This window comes from Osmerus eperlanus, chromosome 6 (genome assembly GCF_963692335.1).
Source record: "Osmerus eperlanus chromosome 6, fOsmEpe2.1, whole genome shotgun sequence".
NCBI lineage: Eukaryota > Metazoa > Chordata > Actinopteri > Osmeriformes > Osmeridae > Osmerus > Osmerus eperlanus.
The window spans coordinates 4,105,135-4,128,830 of record NC_085023.1 but is presented as its reverse complement, the minus strand read 5'-3'; the positions used below and the strand labels follow the sequence as shown (position 1 = coordinate 4,128,830).

The 23,696-nt window shown below is 43.0% G+C and overlaps 5 protein-coding genes across 5 annotated transcripts; all 5 read left to right on the top strand.

Moving 5' to 3' along the window:
• Positions 1-5,012: 5,012 nt before the first annotated feature.
• LOC134021956 (histone H4-like) lies at positions 5,013-5,341 on the top strand. The gene has a single exon (XM_062463083.1). It carries the CDS (start codon positions 5,030-5,032, stop codon positions 5,339-5,341), a length of 312 nt encoding a protein of 103 aa, XP_062319067.1. The 5' UTR covers positions 5,013-5,029.
• A 5,804-nt stretch (positions 5,342-11,145) lies between these two features.
• On the top strand, positions 11,146-11,649 carry LOC134021952 (histone H2B-like). The gene has a single exon (XM_062463079.1). The coding sequence runs from the start codon at positions 11,275-11,277 to the stop codon at positions 11,647-11,649; it is 375 nt and encodes a 124-aa protein (XP_062319063.1). The 5' UTR covers positions 11,146-11,274.
• A 4,693-nt stretch (positions 11,650-16,342) lies between these two features.
• Positions 16,343-18,012, top strand: LOC134021931 (N-lysine methyltransferase KMT5A-A-like). The gene is made up of 4 exons (XM_062463057.1): positions 16,343-16,474; positions 16,585-16,772; positions 16,889-17,107; positions 17,280-18,012. Exons 1-4 carry the CDS (start codon positions 16,359-16,361, stop codon positions 17,684-17,686), a joined length of 930 nt encoding a protein of 309 aa, XP_062319041.1. The 5' UTR covers positions 16,343-16,358; the 3' UTR covers positions 17,687-18,012.
• A 2,469-nt stretch (positions 18,013-20,481) lies between these two features.
• Positions 20,482-21,037, top strand: LOC134021954 (histone H4). Its single transcript, XM_062463081.1, has one exon. The coding sequence runs from the start codon at positions 20,493-20,495 to the stop codon at positions 20,802-20,804; it is 312 nt and encodes a 103-aa protein (XP_062319065.1). The 5' UTR covers positions 20,482-20,492; the 3' UTR covers positions 20,805-21,037.
• A 1,203-nt stretch (positions 21,038-22,240) lies between these two features.
• Positions 22,241-22,777, top strand: LOC134021953 (histone H2B-like). The gene has a single exon (XM_062463080.1). It carries the CDS (start codon positions 22,257-22,259, stop codon positions 22,629-22,631), a length of 375 nt encoding a protein of 124 aa, XP_062319064.1. The 5' UTR covers positions 22,241-22,256; the 3' UTR covers positions 22,632-22,777.
• The last annotated feature ends 919 nt before the right edge of the window (positions 22,778-23,696 follow it).

Below are 23,696 nucleotides of genomic sequence, written 5' to 3'. Positions count from 1 at the left end.
TCAGTGACTGTGGCTAGCAAATTAGCCACCGTTAGCTTCACTTTTCGCCACAAAAACGTAACTTGAGCCTAAACCATGCAACGGAACGTAAATCCCAATAGAAGCAACTCAATCGCTACCAAGACGAAACTTTTGACACCTAGGTTGTCTATGTAGGCCAAATATTGACTGAGTTTTAGGGGGGCAAAAAGAATAATAAATATAGCTGCAGGCAGCAATGGCGGGTTCCTCAGCATTGCAAACCATTACAAAATTGACATGACACAGACATGTATTTCATACATGTACACAACATTTCAAGACAATTGGATCAATGGCTGATTTGAAGTCATTTTTTGAAATTCTTCACAAATTGTCACTGTAGAGAAATATCCATGCTGCCGACATTATGGGTTCTTGAGACTTCTTTGTTCCCCATTGGCAATAAGGCATGCGTACCAACTTTTAGACATTTTGGACTGACAGGGTTAAAATGCCACCCTTTTGAAAGTGACAACTTTGAAGCGTGTTCTGTCAGGCCACCTGTGCTCTGGTCAGGCCCATCATGCAGAGATCCATTCTTTAAAAGCTTTGATTACAACAATAACTTTATGAAAGTCAGAATACACTTAAAGGACGTGTGTAGTTTATGTACTACTACTGCTTGCTCTGCCCACACACTTTCCCCATCCATGCTGTTTCCCTCTTTGCCAGTGCGGGTGGTGCGGTGGCCGCATGAGGTTTAGGTGTAGTCCAAAAGTTGCCTCCCACAATCAAAACATATTAACCGCAACATTGTTTTCAAATGTTCTCAAAGATGGCTTGAAAACCACAGATATTGACTCTCTTCTTGAGTAGATCTCTTTCCAGAATCTCAGTCAATCCAGAATCAAGATTAGCCTCATAGGCAATTGGTCTGGTCTAGGGCACAGCCCACGTTCAGCCTGTGATAGTAAAATGGCCGACTCTCTGTTCCCATTAAACTACACAGCATGCACACTCGAGGTGACCAACAAGATTATATTAACTAACAAACAATGGCCGGGTTTCCCAGATTCGTTAAGAAGCTCTTAACGCTAAGAGCTTCTTAAGAGCGTTCTAAGAACGCTCTAGAACGCTCTTAGAACGCTCCTAAGAAGCTCTTAGCGTTAAGAGCTTCTTAACGAATCTGGGAAACCCGGCCAATAACATTACAAACATCTAACTGAACGAACACAACAACTGAAATCCCTTGCGTAGCTGTTGTTTTTTTAACATACCGCACTGCATGCTGGGTACCCAAGAGCGCTGACGCTGATTATCTAGCTGTGCTCCGACTGCGTGATATGACGAGATGCTAGTGGTGCGCTGAGGTCTCAGAGTCTCCTGCCCGAGTTCAAGTTCTGCCCGATTAGCAAGCTATTTTTACTAATGTTTTGTTAGCAATTGAATGGTAATGCAAGCTAGCTAAAAACAATGTTAGTTAGCTTGGCTAAACTGGTTTTCATAGCAACAGAAATCAACAAATCAGATCAGTCGAACTTTATTCAGAAATGGGGGGATGGCGGGAACATTAAAGGTGTAGGTACAGTAAAAGTGAAATGGAACGCGTCTTTCTGCCTTGAAGCTGCGTGCGCATCAACAAGACCCCATCTATATGTAAAGATAACATCCAAGCTAACAATTTCGCCAAATCTGACTGCAGCTTTGTATACCATATGTGCCTTGTTATGGTTGTTTGAGTTAAACAACTTGCTAAATGAATTAAATGTCAAATCCAACTATAAATGTATAAAAGAAAGTTCCAATCAAATCTGAATTTGTTTTAAACCTAGAGGTTTAAAAGGTTACCTTTGCCTAAACTGACATGCACCAACTCAGAGAACTGAGTTTCAACAGCCATTTACACATTTAGTCTCTATTTGTTACTCTATTCTTAAGGCATGTTTAACTTAATGTCTGCACCTCTCTGTCACCAACTGTCTCTGCAGTGGGGGGTGGGGGCTTCACAGGGTGTCTACAGGTATAAACAAGTTAAATGTAAGACTTTTTAATACCACTTCCAAAAGAAATTAAAGACCAAACTTACGATGGAAATACAAATCAAAAGTGGAAATATACAGTCATCTTTCCAAGTAAACACTGATGTCTGTTCAATATGAACAGTATGGTAAAATGACAATAATCGGTTGAGTTTAAGAACATTGACTAAATGTGTGTAATGCGGAAGGATAACACAAAAATGTAATTGCTGTCCTAAATTATACTTCTTATTACACTAGGGTGGAAATGGTGGAGCAGAAACGAACAATTCCATGAATCCCATGGAAACAAAGGCAAATGTGTGAGATGTACTGATGTGGAGCACAAATGCTCCAAGAAGCAGTACTTCTCTTGAGTGGTTTTTATTCAGATGAATAATCATTGGATTCAGGTCAAAAGTCTATCACTTGAACTAGTTTCATCACTTAAGACACAAAGTCAGCAGCTTGGCATACTGGCACATGGAAAGGATTAAACATTTAGACTTTCATCAAAGTAATGCTGGCTTGTCCTTTTTCATCAATGTCCTCAAAAAAGCAGGCTGCAGAGCTACTGTGTCTGTGGGGTGACTGTCTCTGGAGGGCTGGCAGGCAGGGGCAAGCAGGGCCTGCAGGCAGGCAGGCCAGCTGGATCAAGCTGTTCTGGGGTCAAGGCTGAAGAGAAGCTGTCCAGCTAGAGAGGGGTAGTCCAGCAAGGGGTCTGTGTGGATCTCACCATCCTTGAGTCTGTTGCATCCTCTGTTGAACTCTGTTGAGCAGGCCTCTGCATGACCCTCCAGACTTGTCAAAGTGAAGAAAGGGTCCATGTCAGTTGTGAAAAATGAAGCTTTTCCCATCTACACTTGATACAGACTTCAGTTTTGACTGTGAAATGCAGTGTCATTACTTGAACTTGAATCCAAATGTGTTGACCTCATGGAGACCCATGCAGTCACTCGAAACACGGGTTCGATTCCAGGCTCTGGCAAGAGTTTTTACCTCTAAACTGGTCAATATATACACATCTGACAAAAGACCAGCTCGACCTTTGCCTGTAAACAGTGATTCTGACTGTCAGAGACCTTTAAATAGCCTGACTTACCGAAATTGGCAAAACTAGCCTGGCTAACGTAGGTCGCTTTCTCAGGGCATATGACGAATGAAACAGGCTCGCCTTGAAAAATCAGATGTACTGGCTATCTTTAGCAGGCCCTCGTCTACAAAAAGATGTCCTCCCTGAGGTTTTTGGAGTAGAATTGAGTGAAATACAAAATTGTTTACACACTGCCAGTGGGCGAGCCGATCCAAACAATGAACCCCCGGGACGCAGTATCACTCCAATTGCAAGTCCACAAATCACAAAAATAATCGGAGCATCTGGCTAAAAGCACAATTCCCACATCTCCTAACGGCTTCCCTCCTCGACCTTTTATGTGTACACGTAACTGTAAAAAGGTTGAACTTATGAACATGACGCGCCCAAGGAATGGCTGCCGCCTATGCGGTCTCCCTGCCGCATAGGCTTATTACAAAGACTTTCACGCCCCAAATCAAAATTATGAGCCGACAGGTCTGTGGGGAATTACTTTTTCTCCTAAAGGCTGCTCTCCTCGACCTTTTTGATTAACAATTCGCCGAGATTCAAAATGACTCACTAATTAAAAACACAGAGGAAAAAAGCTAGAGCTACAGTAGCTACTTATCGAGTTCGGTTTTCCTTCACTTCAGAATCACGATCTAAAAGGTCTAAAAGTGCTAAACCTTCACCATAATTCAAGAGTAGTGTACTTTCACAAACCCAATCATTAATTCTAGCTTAAAATGTGTAAAACCAGGACTTACCGAAAGTGGCTGCCTCCAACACGGCTTTCACGGGACACGACTTTCACGGGACACGGGAAACAACAATGGCCGCCGAAAAAGAATTTATATTCGTAACAGCGAGCTGCGATTGGAAGCGAAATGAAACAGGGGCTAAAAAACGAGGGTGGGGGCTTGGTCAGCACACATTTTCAAGAAAGCATGCGTGTGTCAAGGGGCTCTGGCCCCTTGTGTGTGTGAGAATGTGGAGCACGCGCGCACAGGAGCAAAGGGAGAGAGGATTTGGGGAAACAGCCCTAGAAATTAGCCAAGCATGCATGTTTCAAATATTCACTAAAAATCGAGTTTTCATGTTACAGTCAACTTTTTCTCAGATTTGTGTACTCAACATTCTCAAGAGTCTTCATATGAACTAGTGATGGAATCAGAGTATCAGTTTTTTGCCGGCGGATGTGTAAAGCATTATTTTAGCATTAGCAATAAATTCAATTTGCTTTATATCAATCATTTTTAGAGGTATGAAGTTGCCTTTGCACATGGTAACATGTTGTAGTGTCTTCCACGTGACATACCTAGTTTGGTGTTGATATCTCAAAGATTTGCTGAGATTTGACCAAACGTCCTGCTTTGTTGCAGATTTTGATTGGCTCTACCGGACAAACGGTTTTGAAAATCAGAAATCCCTACGATAAATTTTGTGAGGCTCAGTCTGGATATCATCTAGGAGGAGTAGGGAAAAAACGCGTTTCCTTAATCTTTATTGTACAGAAAAATCCAATATGGCGGCCGTTATAGCTTCTTGAGGCTTTTTTATTCCTCATGAGAAATAAGGCATATGTAATGAATTTCAGAATTTTGGGACTTATGGCCTGCAAATGGCATCAATTTGAAAATTGACATATTGGGGCGTGGCCTGTAGCGCCACCTATTGTCTCACATGGCCCATGTTTGGTATGGTAGTTACTAATGGTCTGCAGTTTCAACATGCCAAATTTCACAACTTTTTACGGTACTGGTCTAGGGGCTGCCATTGACTCCCATGGGTAAAAAATAATAATACCACCAATAACAATAGGGTTCTCCTACCGGAGGAACCCTAATAATACCACCAATAACAATAGGGTTCTCCTACCGGAGGAACCCTAATAATATATATGTGAGAGAACAAAGGTTGTGCTCTCGCGGAAGGCTTGAGCACACCCAATTATCAGCAACGCAGCGGAATCATAATGTCAGGAAGAGGCAAAGGAGGCAATGGACTCGGAAAAGGAGGCGCCAAGCGTCATCGCAAGGTTCTCCGTGATAACATCCAGGGCATCACCAAGCCAGCCATCCGCCGCCTGGCTCGCCGCGGTGGCGTGAAGCGTATTTCAGGCTTGATCTACGAAGAGACACGCGGTGTGTTGAAGGTGTTCTTGGAGAACGTAATCCGTGATGCCGTGACTTACACAGAACACGCCAAAAGAAAGACCGTTACCGCCATGGACGTGGTCTACGCTCTGAAGCGTCAGGGACGTACTCTTTACGGCTTCGGCGGTTAAGTCAAGTAGCCACACCCGAGGTTGAACCCAAAGGCTCTTTTAAGAGCCACCAACATGATACACATCAGAGACTTTATTTCGGTGTCTAAATTGAGAGGATCCTTGTCCTTGTGTAAAATGAATTGTATATCTATAAATTAGCCTAGGTGATTAAAACGCAATGGACAATGATGGGTTGATTAGTGGAGTTTCGTCACCCACTTTTTGGCGCATTTGAACTGCGATTCCATACCAGTTAGAAATCACTTTAAAGCTAAAGCACCAAATATACTGTAAAACTTCTAAAGCATCTGAGCCAATGGTATTGTAAAGTGGTTCATTATTCAGGCTTAAACTGTTTATAGGCTACTTGTGCCATGTTATGGCATCTATAAATTGGTTCTATTAGCCGTGGGGAGAGCGTTTGACCGAGATGTATCGGGTTCAAATCCCCCTGTACTGTGCCTCACTTTAGATACTAGTACCTTGTTAAAATGTAAGCCTATTTTTTATGTTCTCAGGTTACATGACTGTAAATATGATTTACTCTTAGCGACACAAGAGGGCGCAAGAGCACACAATAATTAATGTGATGAATGTTCATGTATTGTATTGTGATCTAATGGACTTCCCGTACATGGACATTTTTATGCGTAACGTCTTTACTTTAAAAAGTTAGTTCGCGATCAACCCAACTGGCAGATGGCCACATTTCATTGTTCTGAAATAAATGTCCTATAATGAGAGAAGTCGTCAGCCTCCTTCATACGCATCGTCAGCAGCACCACTCTGCTGATAAAATTTAACAGGTTATGGGCCCAGGAGACGTTTGAAGGAGAAGATAGTCGACGAAAGCCAAGAAAGTTGCAACGGATCGCGTGCTGAGGAAGGCTGCTAACCTGAGAAGAGGGGCAAGCTAGCATGGCAGAGCAACGAAGGGCAAGTAGCAGCAGGCTACATCAACTGGTATTCGACGGCGACGAAGCAAAGTATGAAGTTTGGGAAACTAAATTGTTGGGACACTTTCGTTTATTAGGGCTGAAAAACACTGTGTTGAATGAGCCAGTAGAAGAAGCTGAAAAAGCAGCAGATCCTGAGAAAAATGCGGACGCGTATGCAGAGTTGATCCTACTGCTAGATGACAAAAGTCTGTCTCTGGTAATGAGAGATGCGCAAGATGATGGCAGAAAAGCATTAAATATTCTGAGAGACTATTATGCAGGGAAGGGAAAGCCTCGTATAATTAGTTTGTACAACACGCTGACCTCACTTCAAAAGTCCATCGGCGAAAGTGTAATGGACTATATCATTAGAGCAGAGACCGCCATAACTGCCCTGAGAAGCGCGGGAGAAACGCTGGGGGACAGTTTGCTGGTGGCTATGGTGCTGAAGGGATTGCCAGAGAGCTTCAAGCCATTCGCAATTCATGTGGCGCACACCTACGAAAACATCACATTTGCTGACTTCAAGACCAAATTGCGGAGTTTCGAGGAAACCGAGAACATCAGAGCAACCGGGTCGAACGATGACAGCGTGATGAAGACCCAGGGGAGAACCGGACGGCGACCTCCCAGTAGCAGCGCACATGGACCGGGCAAAGACGACAGCGAGATGGTGTGCTTCAAGTGCGGGACCAAGGGGCACCGAGCGAGAGCGTGTCGACAGAAGACGTGGTGTAGTGTTTGCAAAAGTGAAACACACAGGGACGCGACATGCAGACGAAAAGACAAAAACAGAGACCGAAGGGACGGCGTGAGCAAAGTGTCGGAGAATGCTGAGGTAAAGGAGGACTTAGCGTTCAAGATGGCGGACGGACGGGCCAGTGACCAGCGGAAGCCGGCGCGCACCATCCAGGAAAGGGGCCTGATGGTGGACACCGGGGCCACATCCCATATCATCAACGACATCGCCTTGTTCACAAGTTTCGACAGCACCTTCAGGCCGGAGACTCACAGCGTCGAGTTGGCTGATGGGACCAGATGCAGCGGCGTCGCTCAGCGGAGAGGCACGGCAGTGGTTACCCTCATCGACAGCAGTGGACGGCGGTGCAATGCAAAACTGTTGGACGCTCTGTATGTGCCGTCGTACCCGCAGAACATTTTCTCGGTGAAGGCAGCAACCACGAATGGGTCCACAGTCGTCTTCAAAGAAGACAATGATGTCTTGATAACCAGATATGGTACCAGGTTTGACATTCATGTGTGTGGCAGGTTGTACTACCTGCACACTGAGATTGAGTCAACTGATGATAAGTGTAATGCAACCCACGACATCCAAGCATGGCATGAGATACTAGGCCACTGTAATTATGATGATGTGCTTAGGTTACATGATGTTGTTGATGGTATGCAGATCAAGGGAAAAATGAGCAAGCCTGAGCAAGAGTGTGAGGTGTGTATTCAAGGGAAGTTTACACAAACTAGAAATAGGAACCCCGATGCCAGAGCAAAGGCTCCTTTAGAAATGATACACACAGATCTTGCAGGTCCAATAGCCACTGAGTCATTAGATGGGTACAAATATGCACAGTCTTTCACCGATGACTACTCAAATGCAGTATTTGTTTACTTTCTAAAGAAAAAGAGTGACGCAGTGCAGTCAACTGAAAAATTCCTTGCAGATGTATCCCCTTATGGGAAGGTGAAGTGTGTGCGATCTGATAATGGAACTGAGTTCACAGGTGGTGAGTTCCAGGCGCTGCTGAGGAAAAGCAAAATTAGGCATGAGACGACAGCTCCGTACTCACCACACCAAAATGGAACAGCAGAACGTGGGTGGCGTACTCTTTTCGAGATGGGCAGGTGCATGCTAATTGAAAGTGAGTTACCAAAACACCTTTGGCACTACGCAGTACAAACAGCAGCAACGGTACGCAACAGATGCTTGAACAAGCGCACAGGGCTGACTCCTTACGAGATGTTGATAAACAAAAAGCCCAATGTGTCCAGAATGCAACGATTCGGGTCTGTTTGCTACAACTATAAGCAGGAAAAGGGAAAGCTTGACTCCAGGTGTGATCAGGGGCGTTTTGTGGGGTACGATAAAAATAGCCCAGCGTATTTGGTGTACCACCCAGATACAAACAAAGTGCAAAAACACAGGCTGGTGAAATTTGTGAGCAAAACAGCTGCAGAAAAACAAACACAGACAGATGAGCCAGATCTAAATGATGACAGTGTGGGGCACAGAGTCAGGACTAGGGGGACGCAGGGGGTCAACAGGAGTGCAGAAAAGGCTCTAGAGCAAAATGAACCCGGTAAAAGTCCACATTGCGATAGTCCAAGGGCAGCAAATGAGTCTACTGAGCATAATGAAACTGTTACAAGCGTCGATCCTGAGAGTAGGCGGTATCCAACTAGAGAAAGGAGGGCACCTAATTACCTAGACGACTTCGTGAGAGAAGACAGTGATAGTGACGGGATGCATGTCACAGTAGACTACTGCTGCAGAGCAGTTTATGGCATTCCGCAAACTTATGGTGAAGCAATGCAGTCAGACAATTCAAAAGAATGGAGAAAAGCAATGAATGAGGAAATCCAGTCTCTAAATGAGAATAAAACCTTTACCCCGACAACACTACCCGTGGGCAAGAAACCAGTGGGGGGTAGGTGGGTTTACGCAATCAAGTCTGGTGTAGATGGGAATGACCAGTACAAGGCTCGATTTGTCGCCAAGGGCTACAGCCAGAAAATGGGGGTAGACTATGGGGAAACGTTTTCACCTACAGCAGATCTAACCAGTGTTAGAATTGTGATACAGAAGGCAGTGCAGGAAAATTTACTGGTCCACCAAATGGACGTGAAAACCGCGTTCTTACACGCCCCCATCGACCACGAAATCTACATCAATCCACCAGAGGGCTATGAAGAAAAAGAGGGTGTAGTCTATAGGCTAGAAAAATCGCTTTATGGTCTCAAACAGTCTGGAAGAAACTGGAACAGGGTTTTACATGATTGCTTAACTGAAAATGGTTTCACACAAAACCAAGCTGACAACTGTGTTTATTCCCAAGAGTCTAAAGAAGGGAAATTAATCATAATTGTGTGGGTCGATGACTTGATCATTGCTGCAAGCGATGAAGGAAAACTGAAAAGGGTGAAAGGGATGCTTGCAGAGCAATTCAAGATGAAAGATTTGGGGCAACTCAAACATTTTCTTGGTATTGATTTTGATTTTTCTGATGGATGCATTAAGATGTCACAAGAGAAGTACATTAACAAAATTCTACAGCGTTTCAACATGTCAGAATGCAGGGTGAGAGATACTCCTTGTGAGCAAAAGCTGGAATACAGTAATGATGCCGTTAAAATGACAGATATCAGGATGTACAGAGAGGCCGTGGGCAGTCTGATATACCTGACGACCTGCAGTAGGCCTGATCTGAGTTTTGTGGTGAGCAGGTTGTCACAGTACCTAGCCGAGCCTACAGAGGAGCAATGGGTTACTGTGAAGCATGTCCTGCGATACCTTAAAGGTACAGCAGGCAAAGGTTTAACCTTTAGGAGAAGCACTGAGAATCTTGGTATAAAAGCCTACAGTGATGCAGACTGGGCGACTGATATCAGTGATCGCCGCAGTACCTCGGGATACTGTGTTAGTCTTAGTGAAAACAGTGCACTTGTTTCATGGAAGTCTAAGAAGCAACCTACTGTTGCACTTTCCACATGCGAAGCAGAGTATATGGCACTTGCTTCTACTGTTCAGGAATGCCTTTACCTAGAACAATTACTGGAGAATATGGATGGTTACCAATACACACAAATGGTAATACACGAAGACAATCAGGGGACGATTGCTCTTGCCAGAAATCCTGTAAATAGAAAGCGTTGTAAACACATAGACATTAGGTATCACTTTATTAGGTCTACTGTGAATGAGGGTAAGGTGAATTTAATGTATTGTGCTACTGATGAAATGGTCGCTGATGTGATGACGAAGCCTGTCAGCAAGTTCAAACTGGGAAAGTTTGCAGGTCCTCTTTTTGGTGACTAATATGTGTAAGCCAAAGGTACACATTTGTTTAACTTGTTTTGGTGTTTTTTGTGTTACCAACCTGAGTACAAGTGGGGGTGTTAAAATGTAAGCCTATTTTTTATGTTCTCAGGTTACATGACTGTAAATATGATTTACTCTTAGCGACACAAGAGGGCGCAAGAGCACACAATAATTAATGTGATGAATGTTCATGTATTGTATTGTGATCTAATGGACTTCCCGTACATGGACATTTTTATGCGTAACGTCTTTACTTTAAAAAGTTAGTTCGCGATCAACCCAACTGGCAGATGGCCACATTTCATTGTTCTGAAATAAATGTCCTATAATGAGAGAAGTCGTCAGCCTCCTTCATACGCATCGTCAGCAGCACCACTCTGCTGATAAAATTTAACATACCTGCTCAATGAATGCTTTATTAGAATGATCGTAGATAACATTAGGTGTATTCGACTTCATATTGAAACATTGAATGCGGCGCTGCATGAAGTCGAACGTAGCCTACCTAAAGACTAACCAAACGACTAACCTAACTGCAACCAAACGAATCTTCTGACGTCATTAGCCACGTGTTTCTGGTTAAACTACGCGGTAAACTGCTCAGGGAGTTCCTAGCTTTGAGTAGGCCCATCTCCGCCAAGCATAGAGCAAACATTTCCGCTGTGACATTAATGATTGATGAAGATGATTGGCTGTGGATTTTGGTGTAAAAATGTTGCTAATATTTCCTTTTAGTAATTATAACTCTCAGTTTATGATTACTGAAGGGAAAGGTGGAGGGGTCGGTAAATCCCACGCACGCGCAGTAGATTTCAGTTTAGCTCGCGAAAGTCACATCCTAGCTGAGTGCAGCGACTAGCAGGAGGCGTGCCTCAAAATTAGCATGTGTCCTGCTACATATACCGGGTAACCAACCACCTTGCTCACCAGTCGTTTTTGAGAAGCAACGATACTTGACAATGCCAGAGCCAGCAAAGCCCGCGCCCAAGAAGGGCTCCAAGAAAGCCGTTTCCAAGACCGCCGTGAAGGGCGGCAAGAAGCGTAGAAAGTCCAGGAAAGAGAGCTACGCCATCTACGTGTACAAGGTACTGAAGCAGGTCCACCCCGACACCGGCATCTCCTCTAAGGCCATGGGAATCATGAATTCCTTCGTCAACGACATTTTCGAGCGTATCGCCGGAGAATCGTCTCGCCTGGCTCACTACAACAAGCGATCAACCATCACCTCCAGGGAAATCCAGACCGCTGTCCGCCTTCTGCTCCCCGGTGAACTGGCCAAGCACGCCGTCTCCGAGGGCACCAAGGCCGTGACCAAGTACACCAGCTCCAAGTAAACGGCCGTCCCTTCAAATTCACCCCAAAGGCTCTTTTAAGAGCCACCCACTGGTCTCTAATATTGAGGATAGTCCATTGCATTTGCTCGATTGTCTTCCTGTATTATACATGAACCAACTATTAACCTTCGTTATCAAGGACTGGTTATTCTACTCTTATTTACAGCCGAAAACATATATTACCGACACCACCGTTTTCATGAAAGTGGACCATTCGGTGACTAGGGATAATTGCCTTGTCATTTGTCATGATTCCGTGTGCGTCAGTCTATTTGCTGATTTGGCGTTTTTGCCCAAAGCCACTTAAGAATGGAGCATATGAAAATAGGCTGCTGCAGAACACCATGGATCATAAATGCAGTTAAGTCTTTCTGTGGTCAGTCAAACTAATAGGCTGTATTGACTAGCCACATCGCAAAGTATCCACATCTTAGCTACCAGGCGCGGTGAACAAACCAAACAGATAAGACAGAGCAAACAATGTGTCAATAACTTAAGCACAGCGCAACAATAACATCTCGGTAACAATAATGTGTGATGAACACAAATACTATACCACAGTGCAATACTAAACATATCGATTCCTCAATCTTAACAACGTCCTCTTTACAGTATGTGCCTGTGTAGCCCAGGTTAATATGGACGACAGGGCCTAAGTGAATGAGATCTAAATGATCGATACATTTGCTTATCATAGATCGTTCTTTCAAGTTATGTAAATATTCAATAAGTGTATACAATGGCTGTTGTTTTTTAAAATTAGTAATCATGTGCCGTTGGCAACACTGTTTAGTTGCAGCTGTGTAGTTCCTCTCGTGGCTGCAATGTCATCGGGCGCGCGACTTCAGCGTCCTATAGAAATGCGCGAATGGAGAGAGACTCAATGGAGAGAGGAAACTATCTAAAAACAAGTAAAATGAAGTTTAGGGTTTAAGTTGAATGAAACTAACTTAACAAACAGTAGACAAAATGAAAACCGAAAAGATGGAAACTTAGATCCGAGTATCCATCGGATAACGACTTCCGAATTGGATATCCTGGTTGGTTCTAGCTGTTGAAGACTCAAAGGTCAACTCTTCATTTTTCTTATCAGCGGCTTGTCATCTGCAGCATCTTTGCTGTCTGTTTTTGAAACCTCATTAAAATAGATTGTTTGAATTGTATTTTTTGTGTATAAAACACAGTGAAAGCTGAGGAGAAGAGAGAAGCTGAAGATGAAAGCAGAGTACAATAGAGTGGAGTCCTCATGAAGTGCTTAGCCTATCAATGATGCAAACTTTTGTTTTCACACACAGTGAGAGGAGAGGGGAATATTTAAGCCTAAAACAGAGTAGGTGAAAGCAGAGTACACTATTGTACAGAGTATAGTAGAAAAACTCAGGAACTGAAACTGAACTTTGGTCCAGTAGAAGCTGAAGTTGAGACTGTTAATATTGTAACGACCCTGTGTTATAGTTAGTAATAGGGAGTCAGGTGGCTGAGCGGTGAGGGAATCGGGCTGGTAATCCGAAGGTTTCCAGTTCGATTCCCGGCCGTGCCAAATGACGTTGTGTCCTTGGGCAAGGCACTTCACCCTACTTGCCTCGGGGGGAATGTCCCTGTACTTACTGTAAGTCGCTCTGGATAAGAGCGTCTGCTAAATGACTAAATGTAATAGTTCAAGTCAAAGACAGCGAAATCAGACCATACTTTTCATTTCAGGATGAACGGACTCACCCAGACGGAATAGTGTTTTGGGGTGAACGTGTCGTCATACCTGATGCGCTAAGGAGAGACATCCCATGCACGCTCAGTACACTCCTCTCATCTTGGGGTGGAAGGATGCCTACGAAGGGCCAGCTAGAGTGCGTATACTAGCTAAGCATGAATGACCAGATCAAGATCTGTGGGTCAGATGGCTGAGCGGTTAGGGAATCGGGCTATTAATCAGAAGGTACTTGGGCAAGGCACTTCACCCTATACTTTTACCTCGGGGGAATGTCCCTGTACTTACTGTAAGTCGCTCTGGATAAGAGCGTCTGCTAAATGTTTGGAGTTTGGGGGGACTAATGAAAAATAAGGTGAGAAAAGCACATGTTTTAGTAATGGGTGTAGTTATAAGTTTAAGACTGAAATAGGAAAGTCAGTCTCTGCAATAGAAATGAGTCTCTGCAGGTTGGGATGTCTAAGAAACCAAATATGGACTTTTCGACACGTCTGCAAACGCTTTGTCGCCTTGCGTTTGTAGACCTGTCGAGAAGTCCACATTTTGCATTTATCGTATTACCAGACTTGGTAGCCTGTTTATTTACTACACATTTTGCACCGAACATTGCTCTGCTCTTTGTCGGATTTCAAAAAGCCAAACCACTTCCAAATAACTGAAGAAGACGGACCCTTTTTATCAATAATTTCTTCATTGGAAGTTGCTCCCTCGCCATGGCTATTGCTGTCACTGTTTTCGGCAATACGACTCATTTTCCGCGGTTAACATTAGCTACTCCACTCGAGGTACTCAGTATATTTTAGTGAGCGCAGGCTACCATTTCTCCGCAGCTTACTGCTGCATCACATAAATTCAATGGACTGCTGTTCCTAATTATTATCTATCGACATTATTGATATTATTGAACATTAATTAATGTTACGATATCTTTATTGAGGGAAGTCATTACTACATTTTTTGATATTTTTTTTTATCGATTTATCGCCCAGCCCTATGATATATTACTCACAATGTTTTGCAGTCAAGTAATTGTCTTTCTTGTTCTCACAGTGGTTACAGGTGTACTACGATAAAATTTGCCCTGGATACCTCAAGAACAGTTTCAACAAGTTTTTCATTTCATCCCATGGCAAACCTGTTCACAATGTCTATATTGACGTCTATCGACTCCATAAAAGGTATGTTCCTACCTACATCCATGTGCTGATAAGTAAATGTTAACACTTTCTTGTATTTCACCCTATTAACAGACACATCACAATTAACTTTTCATGTCAAATGTTCTTACTGCAGCTACAAACTCCAACCTGCCAGTAGTATTGAGGTCCGAAGGGCTGCTGAGGCACAGGCAGCAGCAACATTTATGAAGAACCAAAAGGTATGGAATGCCGTTTGATTCAAAATTGAATGTATAAATAGGTAAATCAATAGGTATATAAATAGGTAAATACATAAATAAATATGGCTATGAAATAAACCGTGAAGAAAAAAAAATGGCAATAAATCGGAAGTCAGGTGGCTGTGCGGGAATCGGGCTAGTAATCTGAAGGTTGCTGGGTCGATTCCCGGCCGTGCCAAATGACGTTGTGTCCTTGGGCAAGGCACTTCACCGTACTTGCCTCGGGGGAATGTCCCTGTACTTACTGTAAGTCGCTCTGGATAAGAGTGTCTGCTAAATGACTAAATGTAATGTAATGTAATAAATATAACATCATATAAATATATCGCTGAATTCATTTATCTAAATAAATAAATACATGTACTTATTTCAAAATGACGTTTTTCAAAAGACATTTGTGTTTCATGGGACTTTAATTTCCTATTGCCACATTTATTTCTGTGCTGTATTTATTTCCAATCCTACATTCAAATGAGACAGGTGTGGTTATCTTCAGACCAAAGCAACTGCACTAGGTCATAGGCAGACCTTGTGGGGTACCTGGAGAAAAACAAGCTGTAGTGCAGATGTTGGTATTTACATTTACATTTATTCATTTAGCAGACGCTTTTATCCAAAGCGACTTCCAAGAGAGAGCTTTACAAAAGTGCATAGGTCAATGATCATAAACAACGAGATAGCCTCAAAACATTGTGGGCAGCCAAAACATGAAGCATACATTGTGAAAAGTAAATAAGTGCCAATGGGAAGAAACATAAGAGCATGTAGTCAAACAAGTTACAATTAAGCGACATGAACCTCAAAAAGTGTAGGAGAGTACCTGTAGGAAAGCAAGCAACATTAATATAATTCTCAGCGAGTACAATAAGTTAAATCAGTTACAACTAACCAACAAGAGCAACAAGTCCATCAATAACAGTCATTGTGTTCCTGGAGGAAACTAGCATCAGGTCCAGCACGTCATTCCTTTAGTACCGTTGTACTCCTGGAACGAGTGCGTCTTTTGCCTTTTCTTGAAGGTGAGGAGACAGTCAGTGTCTCTGATGGAGGTGGGGAGGTGATTCCACCATTGGGGGGCCAGACAGGAGAAGAGCTTGGGTTGGGAGCGGGTGCTCTTGAGAGGTGAGACCACCAGACGGTTGTCAGAAGAAGACCGTAGGTGGTGGGTGGGGGTAAGGCTGGAGGAGAGACTGGATGTAGTCGGGTGCAGTCCCATTAACGGCTCGGAAGGTCAGTACCACGGTCTTAAATCTGATACGGGCCATGATGGGAAGCCAGTGGAGGGAGATGAGGAGCGGGGTAACATGGGAGTGTCTGGGTAGATTCAAGAACAGGCGGGCTGCTGCGATCTGAATCCTCTGGAGAGGGCGGGTTGCTCATGCTGGGAGACTGGCGATCATCGATGTCTATGTTCTGTTCATTTTGAAATAAGTACATTTATTTATATAGGTAAATGGATTCAGCTATATACTGTATTTTTATAATGCTATATTTATTGCCATCTTTTTTTTCACGGTTTATTTCATAGCCATATTTATTTATATATATACATATTTATTTACCTTTTTATTTATTTAATTTTGAATAAAATCGGCGTTCCATAAAATGGAGGGTGTGGCACATCACATGGCCCATAACAGTTTTCTGGCCAACCAGCATTATCAAATGCGATTGCCAAAGGTTATATTGGCCAGAGCTCTAATGCTGGAATCCTTGATTGAGTAAGCATCTTCATTTTACACAAAACAACACGTTAATTAAATCTCACAATTGTTTACCAAGTTGTCCTCATTTGTCTCATTGTAATCCTTATTTTCTTTCATCTTTAAAGCACTTCAGAGACCTGCCCTCCACAAAGTAAGGACGACCAGCCTTCCGAGCCTACCGAAAAAGACTTTTCTAGCTTCATCACCACATTCCCAGTTTCCACAGAAGGCCAGCCACCAGGAAAAAGGAAGAGGGTCGCTGCAGGGTTCCCAGAATCCTCCCAGTATCTCCAGAGACAGGAACATCTACTGTGTAAGTACTCTAATCCATAACATTGATTACCAAATCAATACATTACTTACACATGGCAATTTATTTAGTGTGATAAATGACTAGCATGACTGATGTTATTTTATTATTTCTTTCAGCAAAATACATCCATCAGAAATCATCAGTCAGGAAATTGGATAGGCAGATTAAGAAGCAGAGGTGGACAGCCAACCATCCAACTCCAGAAGAGATCCGGCAGATGTGGAAACCAGCCTCCAAAATGTCCATTGAGGGTGATGCTCACACCTACAAGAAAACAATTCAGCAGAATTGGAAAGGCCTGGTCATCCAAGACTTTGGTGGAGAGAAAGGGCTAAGTAAGAAAACCTTTCATTTTTTTTGTAAGGGGATGAATATGAACACTTAAATGATCCTTTTATCATGTTGGACTCCACGCATAAGAAAATTGTATTGAAATGTTTGCCTAACTGTAATATCTATTTAGTTATTTTTGATCCAATTCAAAGTGATATCTTCTCTTTATTACAGGAGTGGTTACAACCAAGCCTTTTGCTGAAGGTGCAATTGTCTGTGATTACCATGGAATCATCACCACAGCTGCTGAGGGGAGACAAATGATGAGCCACAACTCAGAAGAAGACATGCGTGGCCTGTTTTTCTTCAGAGCTGGGCAGATGGAACTCTGCATTGATGGCCACAGTCCATGTGAGTGTCACGGAGCCGACACTTTTGGAAGAAGGATCAAGCATTCTTCGAAAAAGAGCAACCTGAAGCCACTTCACTGCGTCTTCAACACAGGAGAAGGTGAAAAGCAAGCCATCCTCTTCAAGGCTGTGAAGGACATTGACACAAACACTGAACTTTCTTTTGACCACGGTGCCAAGAGGAAGTTCTTCCGAGGAGAGGGCCTGGACCTGAAATGGCTGGATGAGTAGAATAGTCATGTCGATGACAGGACTTAACATCTTGTTGTTACAACATCAACAGTCCCAGTGTGTATCCCAGTACTGGATACCTGCTGGAACTAACAATGCATGTACATGTATGTAAATAGTTGTTAATTGCATTCATTTTTTAACTCATAAAAAAAGGTTGTGCATTAATTATTTTGTAAAAGTTTTATTAAAAAAGACACATGCACACTTATGTTAATAGTTGCATGATTGAATACATTTTCTACTCCTATATTTCTTTCTTGGTTTTATTTTGATGTTGTGAATAATTGCTTTTGAAAATTCAATTTAAAATGACCTCAGCTTGAGCAGGTGAGTAGGTCTTACCTGTACACCAGGCCCAGCTGAACACAAAAAAACAACAAGGGCAATAAACACATGTTCACTCTCACTGAGAACATGTCAGCTCAAAAGGGTCAATTAGGCCCCCAGACTCTCAGCTCACATTGCCCTGACACACTTCCAGGAGGGAAGGGAAAATACCTGTAGAGGCTTATGTCGATAGTTTTTTTGTGTACAGTAGTAAGTCTCTTTTTGATGTAGTTGTGTTTTATAGGTGAGACTAAACAATAACAAATTAACTTCAGTTCACTTTACTTTCTGGCAGGGTCACAGACAGAGTCTAATCTAGCACAAAGGCCCCTACCTGAAATAGACTACCAACGTGATATCATAACCAGTCTAGGAATTTGTACATTAAAGATCCTGTAAAGTCCAAGTCCGGCCAAGAGGAAGTTCTTCCGAGGAGAGGGCCTGGACCTGACATGGCTGGATGAGTAGAATACCCAGCTCATTATGTGGATGAGATGACTTCACATCTTGTTGTTACAACATCAACAGGCCCAGTGTATATCCCAGTACTGGGTACCTGCTGGGACTAACAATACATGTACATGTAAATAGTTGTTAATCGCATTCTTTTTTTTTACTCTTAAAAAAAAGTTGTGCATAAATTATTCTGGAAATGTTTTATTGAAAATGACACATGTACAAGTATGTTAAAAGTTTCATAATTTAATAAATTTTCTACTCCCATATTTCTTTCTAGTTTTGTTTTAATGTTGTGAATAAATGCTTTTGAGCATGTTGCCGAGTTCCAATGTGACAGTACAGTAGCATATCTTAGCTAAGCTATAGTACCAACAGTTAACATTTGAAAGTTATAAGTTATCCCAATAGCTGCAGGCAGCATAAGGGCATTTCAGAATGTTTGGATGCAATAGGCACCAAGATACTTGGGTGGTAGAACGCGAGCAGCTTCCACTGACCAGAGAAGAGATCCAGCCGGCTACTGTAAACATTGTTACATAGTTAAAAACATTGTGAAATGTTAAGAAGAAAATCTTACAGAAATACAAATACCTACTGCCACATTATTGTTTTCTCAATAGTACAAATAAAGCCAGAGTGATCAAATTGACACGGTCAAATTAATACACAAATTACTTTAGTAGTATAAGATGGGTAGATATCAAAATTCTTGAAAGAAGGTGTGTACATTATTTCAAGAACTATTCCTTCCTATTACAAAGTTTGATTTACCATGACTTTCAAACTAATTGACTCAACTCAATTAGAAAAATGATGACTTATAATATTTTTATGAGTATAAAACCTCAAACGGACACCAGAGTATTCTAACAATGTCTGGTGTACTTCATCAGCCTTTACTTTTTCAATTAAGTTTCAAACAAAATTATAGGAAATATCTAATTTCTGAAAATAGCTTAATCCTCACAAATCTTAACGTTTTCAAAATTGTGTCAAAAAATCTCAAATATACACCAGATTATTCTAATAATGTCTGGCCTACTGCCACATACAGTACAAAAGAAAACATCTTTGTAATTCTACATACGGCTGACGTGAGGTGAACATAATATTATTGAACAATGTGAACTTTCTGAAAAACAAAGAAATGACTCTGACACAGGTAGCAATGATCTGCTCATCAAGGTATGTCCTCTGAACGTCAGTAAGATTTAATAAGTACGTAATACAGTAAAAGTATGATATCAGTTATATTGTTTATGTTTGTTATTACTCAAGTTTATTTTCAAGTTTGCAGGTAGAATGTTTCTGACGTGTATGACTGGTAGAATTTACGTAATCCATCAAAGAAACTGTAGACTAATTTCTAGACTGTTTAAAATTATTATAAATACATTAGAATAAATCATAATTTGTAATAGGGAAATCCCATATGCGGGATGCTCAATTTGGATTAAGGATGTGACCATTTACCAACAACTACACACAGGAGGAAAATGTTAACAGAAAATGCTTAGTTTATTGAGATATAACACGCAGTGTTTTATTACCTACAACAAAAAGGGTAGATAAAATGGAAGATGGAGAGAGAAGACGGCAGGTTGGTGGAGGTGCCTGAGAGAGAAGAGCTGGGGCAGAGGGAGGACGGGAGAGGGACTACAGTGATTATCATCAACAATGAATATCTGCAGAAAAGCGATACCGAAAAATCGAGGTCCTCCATCGCCAAAAATAGTTCAAATTACAATTATGAGCCTGTCTTACCTATCTAGTCTGAACTGTCTCAAGCCGGGTGCTTATCAGATGTCAAATAAATAATAATATGTACAAGGACGTCTACATATCTCTGCTAAATGAATAAAACGTAAAATATAAATGTGGACTCAAGTTCCCTCCCATTGCAACGCCCTCCGAGTAAAGAACTGGCCTCCTTCACGTCCGCTTACGCAAAATAAACATCTCGGTGCTGAACCAGTGTAACCATTCTCAACACGGTTGACCACTTAGCGGTATCATCATGTCAGGTAGAGGCAAAGGAGGCAAAGGACTCGGAAAAGGAGGCGCCAAGCGTCATCGCAAGGTTCTCCGTGATAACATCCAGGGCATCACCAAGCCCGCCATCCGCCGCCTGGCTCGCCGCGGTGGCGTGAAACGTATTTCAGGCTTGATCTACGAAGAGACACGCGGTGTGCTGAAGGTGTTCCTGGAGAACGTCATCCGTGATGCCGTTACCTACACCGAGCACGCTAAAAGGAAGACCGTGACCGCCATGGACGTGGTCTACGCTCTGAAGCGCCAGGGACGTACTCTGTACGGCTTCGGCGGTTAAATCAACATTAAGTAGACATATCGAGGTTCAACAAAGGCTCTTTTAAGAGCCACCCACATGTTAAGCATCAAAGACATGTTTCCATAATCCTTGTGAAGTGACTTGTATGTCTAGAATGTATCCTAGGTGACTAAAATACGATGAACAACGCTGGGTTGACTAGTGTAGATTCGTCCCCCAGTTTTTGGCGCATTTAAACTTCGATTCAATACCAGTCTACGCTAGAAATCCATTTAAGTCTAATAAAGCACCAAATATACTGAAATATACAGACTTTGATCGTTTGATTTGTATTTCGGTGGTCATTGCGTATCCGGAGCATTTGAGCAAATAGTATTGTAAAGGCTTCATTATTCACGCTTCAACTGAGGCTACTTGGGCTATAGCATCTATAAATGGGTTATCTTAGCCGGACAGGGAGAGAGCGTTTTACCGATGCATCGGGTTCAAATCCCCGGGACTGTGCGTCACTTAAGATAGTAGCATCTGCTCAATGAATGCTTTATTAAAACTGTTGTAGATAACATTGACTCAGCCCTGGATGCATGGGGGTTTCGCGTGGTACTGCAATTTAACGAAGCTTCTGACGTCAATAACCACGTGTTTCGGGTTAAACTAGGCTGTAAACTGCCCAGGGAGTTCGGCGTAAAGGCCGAATTATACTTCTCCGACTCCGTTAAGGACGGACGGAGTCCGACGGATTGGTTGAATTTATAGTACTCCGAAGGCTGTGGGTGCTGAAAACAATTCACCGCCAGAAGAGTAGGTGGCGCAACGGTTTTTTGTAAGTTGTCGTCGAGTGTTTATTTACCTAGGTTATCGAGAAGTCGGAGCAAATGTACAAATTAGCCGTTTCATCAATAAAATACGCACATTTTCACTACACTGCCCATTTCTCGTCACATTTTAATTCAGATGCTGATTTACATGTACTGTTTAGCTGAAATATGAATTGTAAAAACTTACAGCAATGGCGGTCAAAGGATTCTGTTCGTCCTGTTTATCACGGCAACCCCCCGCCCCTGACGCAAGCGATTCTTAATACAGACCAATCACAGCCAAGGGGTATCCGTAAAATGACCGAGGGGCTCGGAGAGGGAGTTCCTCGTTGGGGAGGGCGTTCCCTGTGTCCGTCTCCGTAAAAACGGAGAAGTATAAATCGGCCTTAACATCCGAGCTTGATTCTTTGAAGTGTAAAAGGTACTTCGAAGTGTAAAATGTTTCAAATATTTCCTTTAAGTAATCATCAGTTTAGGGTTACTGAAGGGTAAGGGGAGTCGCTAAATCCCACGCACGCGCAGTAGATTTCAGAATAGCTTGCAAAAGTCACTTCCCAACTGTGTGCAGCGACTAGTAGGAGACGTGCCTCAAAATTTGCATGTCTCCCGGTAAATATACCGGCTAACCAGCCGGCCCTTATCATTCGTGTCTGAGAAGCAACGATATCTGACAATGCCTGAGCCAGCAAAGTCCGCGCCCAAGAAGGGCTCCAAGAAAGCAGTTTCCAAGACCGCCGCGAAGGGCGGTAAGAAACGCAGAAAGTCCAGGAAGGAGAGCTACGCCATCTACGTGTACAAGGTACTGAAGCAGGTCCACCCCGACACCGGCATCTCCTCCAAGGCCATGGGAATCATGAATTCCTTCGTTAACGACATTTTCGAGCGTATCGCCGGAGAATCGTCTCGCCTGGCTCACTACAACAAGCGATCAACCATCACCTCCAGGGAAATCCAGACCGCTGTCCGCCTTCTGCTCCCCGGTGAGCTGGCCAAGCACGCCGTGTCCGAGGGTACCAAGGCCGTGACCAAGTACACCAGCTCTAAGTAAACGGGCTCTCCATCAAATTCACCCCAAAGGCTCTTTTAAGAGCCACCCACTTGCATCTTGCAATTGAGGAAAGTCCATCACACTTGTTCGAATACATTGGTGTATTTAACATGAAGCAGAAACATCTTTGTGAACCGGGACATGTTGGTCTACTCCTCTGCACAGCCGAAAGTATATTCTCACCCGTCACCACCTCTAAATACCAGGGGCGAAAGTAACATTTAGTCATTTAGCAGATGCTCTTATCCAGAGCAACTCACAGTAAGTACAGGGACATTCCTCCCGAGGCAAGTAGGGTTAAGTGCCTTTCCCAAGGACACAACGTCATTTGACACGGCCGGGGAATCGAACCAGCAGCCTTCTGATTACTAGCCCAACTCCCTAACCGCTCAGCCACCTGACTCCCTAATGCACAGCAAGCATCAGATCTTCTCCCCAGTTACTGATCTGCTACGGTGGATCGAGGGCTGGCTTGCCACTCTCCAAACAGAGACTTTCTCACTGGCTCTGCGAGGCTATTAGTCTCGCGTACGAGTCTATGAGATGTCCCGTGCCACCTGGCATTTGTGCGATATGTTGGACGTTTCCTCATCTTTTGCGCATTCCGTCCTCAGCATGGCTGGTGGATCAGGTGTAGCGAGATGACAACTTGCGAGGTTATATCGCCAAGTGTGGGACAGTCAGACATTCACAGTTGAGATGTCTATACTGTATGTGTTCTGTTGCCCCTCCAGCTTAGCTGTTGTGCAGGCGAGAGGAACAACATGAGTTTTTAACTCTTGTGTTATCTTCAGGTCATTCTGACCTATCAGTCATTGTGACCCACCCTTGTATTGCGACAACTTTACCATATACAAAAACAAAGTGAAGCATTTTCTTTTAACCGTCGGGCTGTCTCAGACCCCCCACATCGCGAAGGTTAAAATAAAATGCTTTTTATTTGTTTTTGTATTGGGTAAAGTTGTCGCAACACAACAATGGTTCATTGTGAACCTTCGGGTCATGTGACACAAAGGCAACACAAGGGTTAAGTAACTCTCCCCTGTTTTCACCCTGGACGGCTCT

What these genes read in the sequence shown, in the direction of transcription:
- LOC134021956 (XM_062463083.1), top strand. Translation starts at nt 5,030, where the DNA reads ATGTCAGGAAGAGGCAAAGGAGGCAATGGACTCGGAAAAGGAGGCGCC.
- LOC134021952 (XM_062463079.1), top strand. Translation starts at nt 11,275, where the DNA reads ATGCCAGAGCCAGCAAAGCCCGCGCCCAAGAAGGGCTCCAAGAAAGCC.
- LOC134021931 (XM_062463057.1), top strand. Translation starts at nt 16,359, where the DNA reads ATGGAGGGTGTGGCACATCACATGGCCCATAACAGTTTTCTGGCCAAC. An exon ending in ATGCTGGAATCCTTGATTGA is followed by an intron (nt 16,475 to 16,584) that starts GTAAGCATCTTC and finishes TCATCTTTAAAG; the next exon opens with CACTTCAGAGACCTGCCCTC. An exon ending in TGGTGGAGAGAAAGGGCTAA is followed by an intron (nt 17,108 to 17,279) that starts GTAAGAAAACCT and finishes TCTTTATTACAG; the next exon opens with GAGTGGTTACAACCAAGCCT.
- LOC134021954 (XM_062463081.1), top strand. Translation starts at nt 20,493, where the DNA reads ATGTCAGGTAGAGGCAAAGGAGGCAAAGGACTCGGAAAAGGAGGCGCC.
- LOC134021953 (XM_062463080.1), top strand. Translation starts at nt 22,257, where the DNA reads ATGCCTGAGCCAGCAAAGTCCGCGCCCAAGAAGGGCTCCAAGAAAGCA.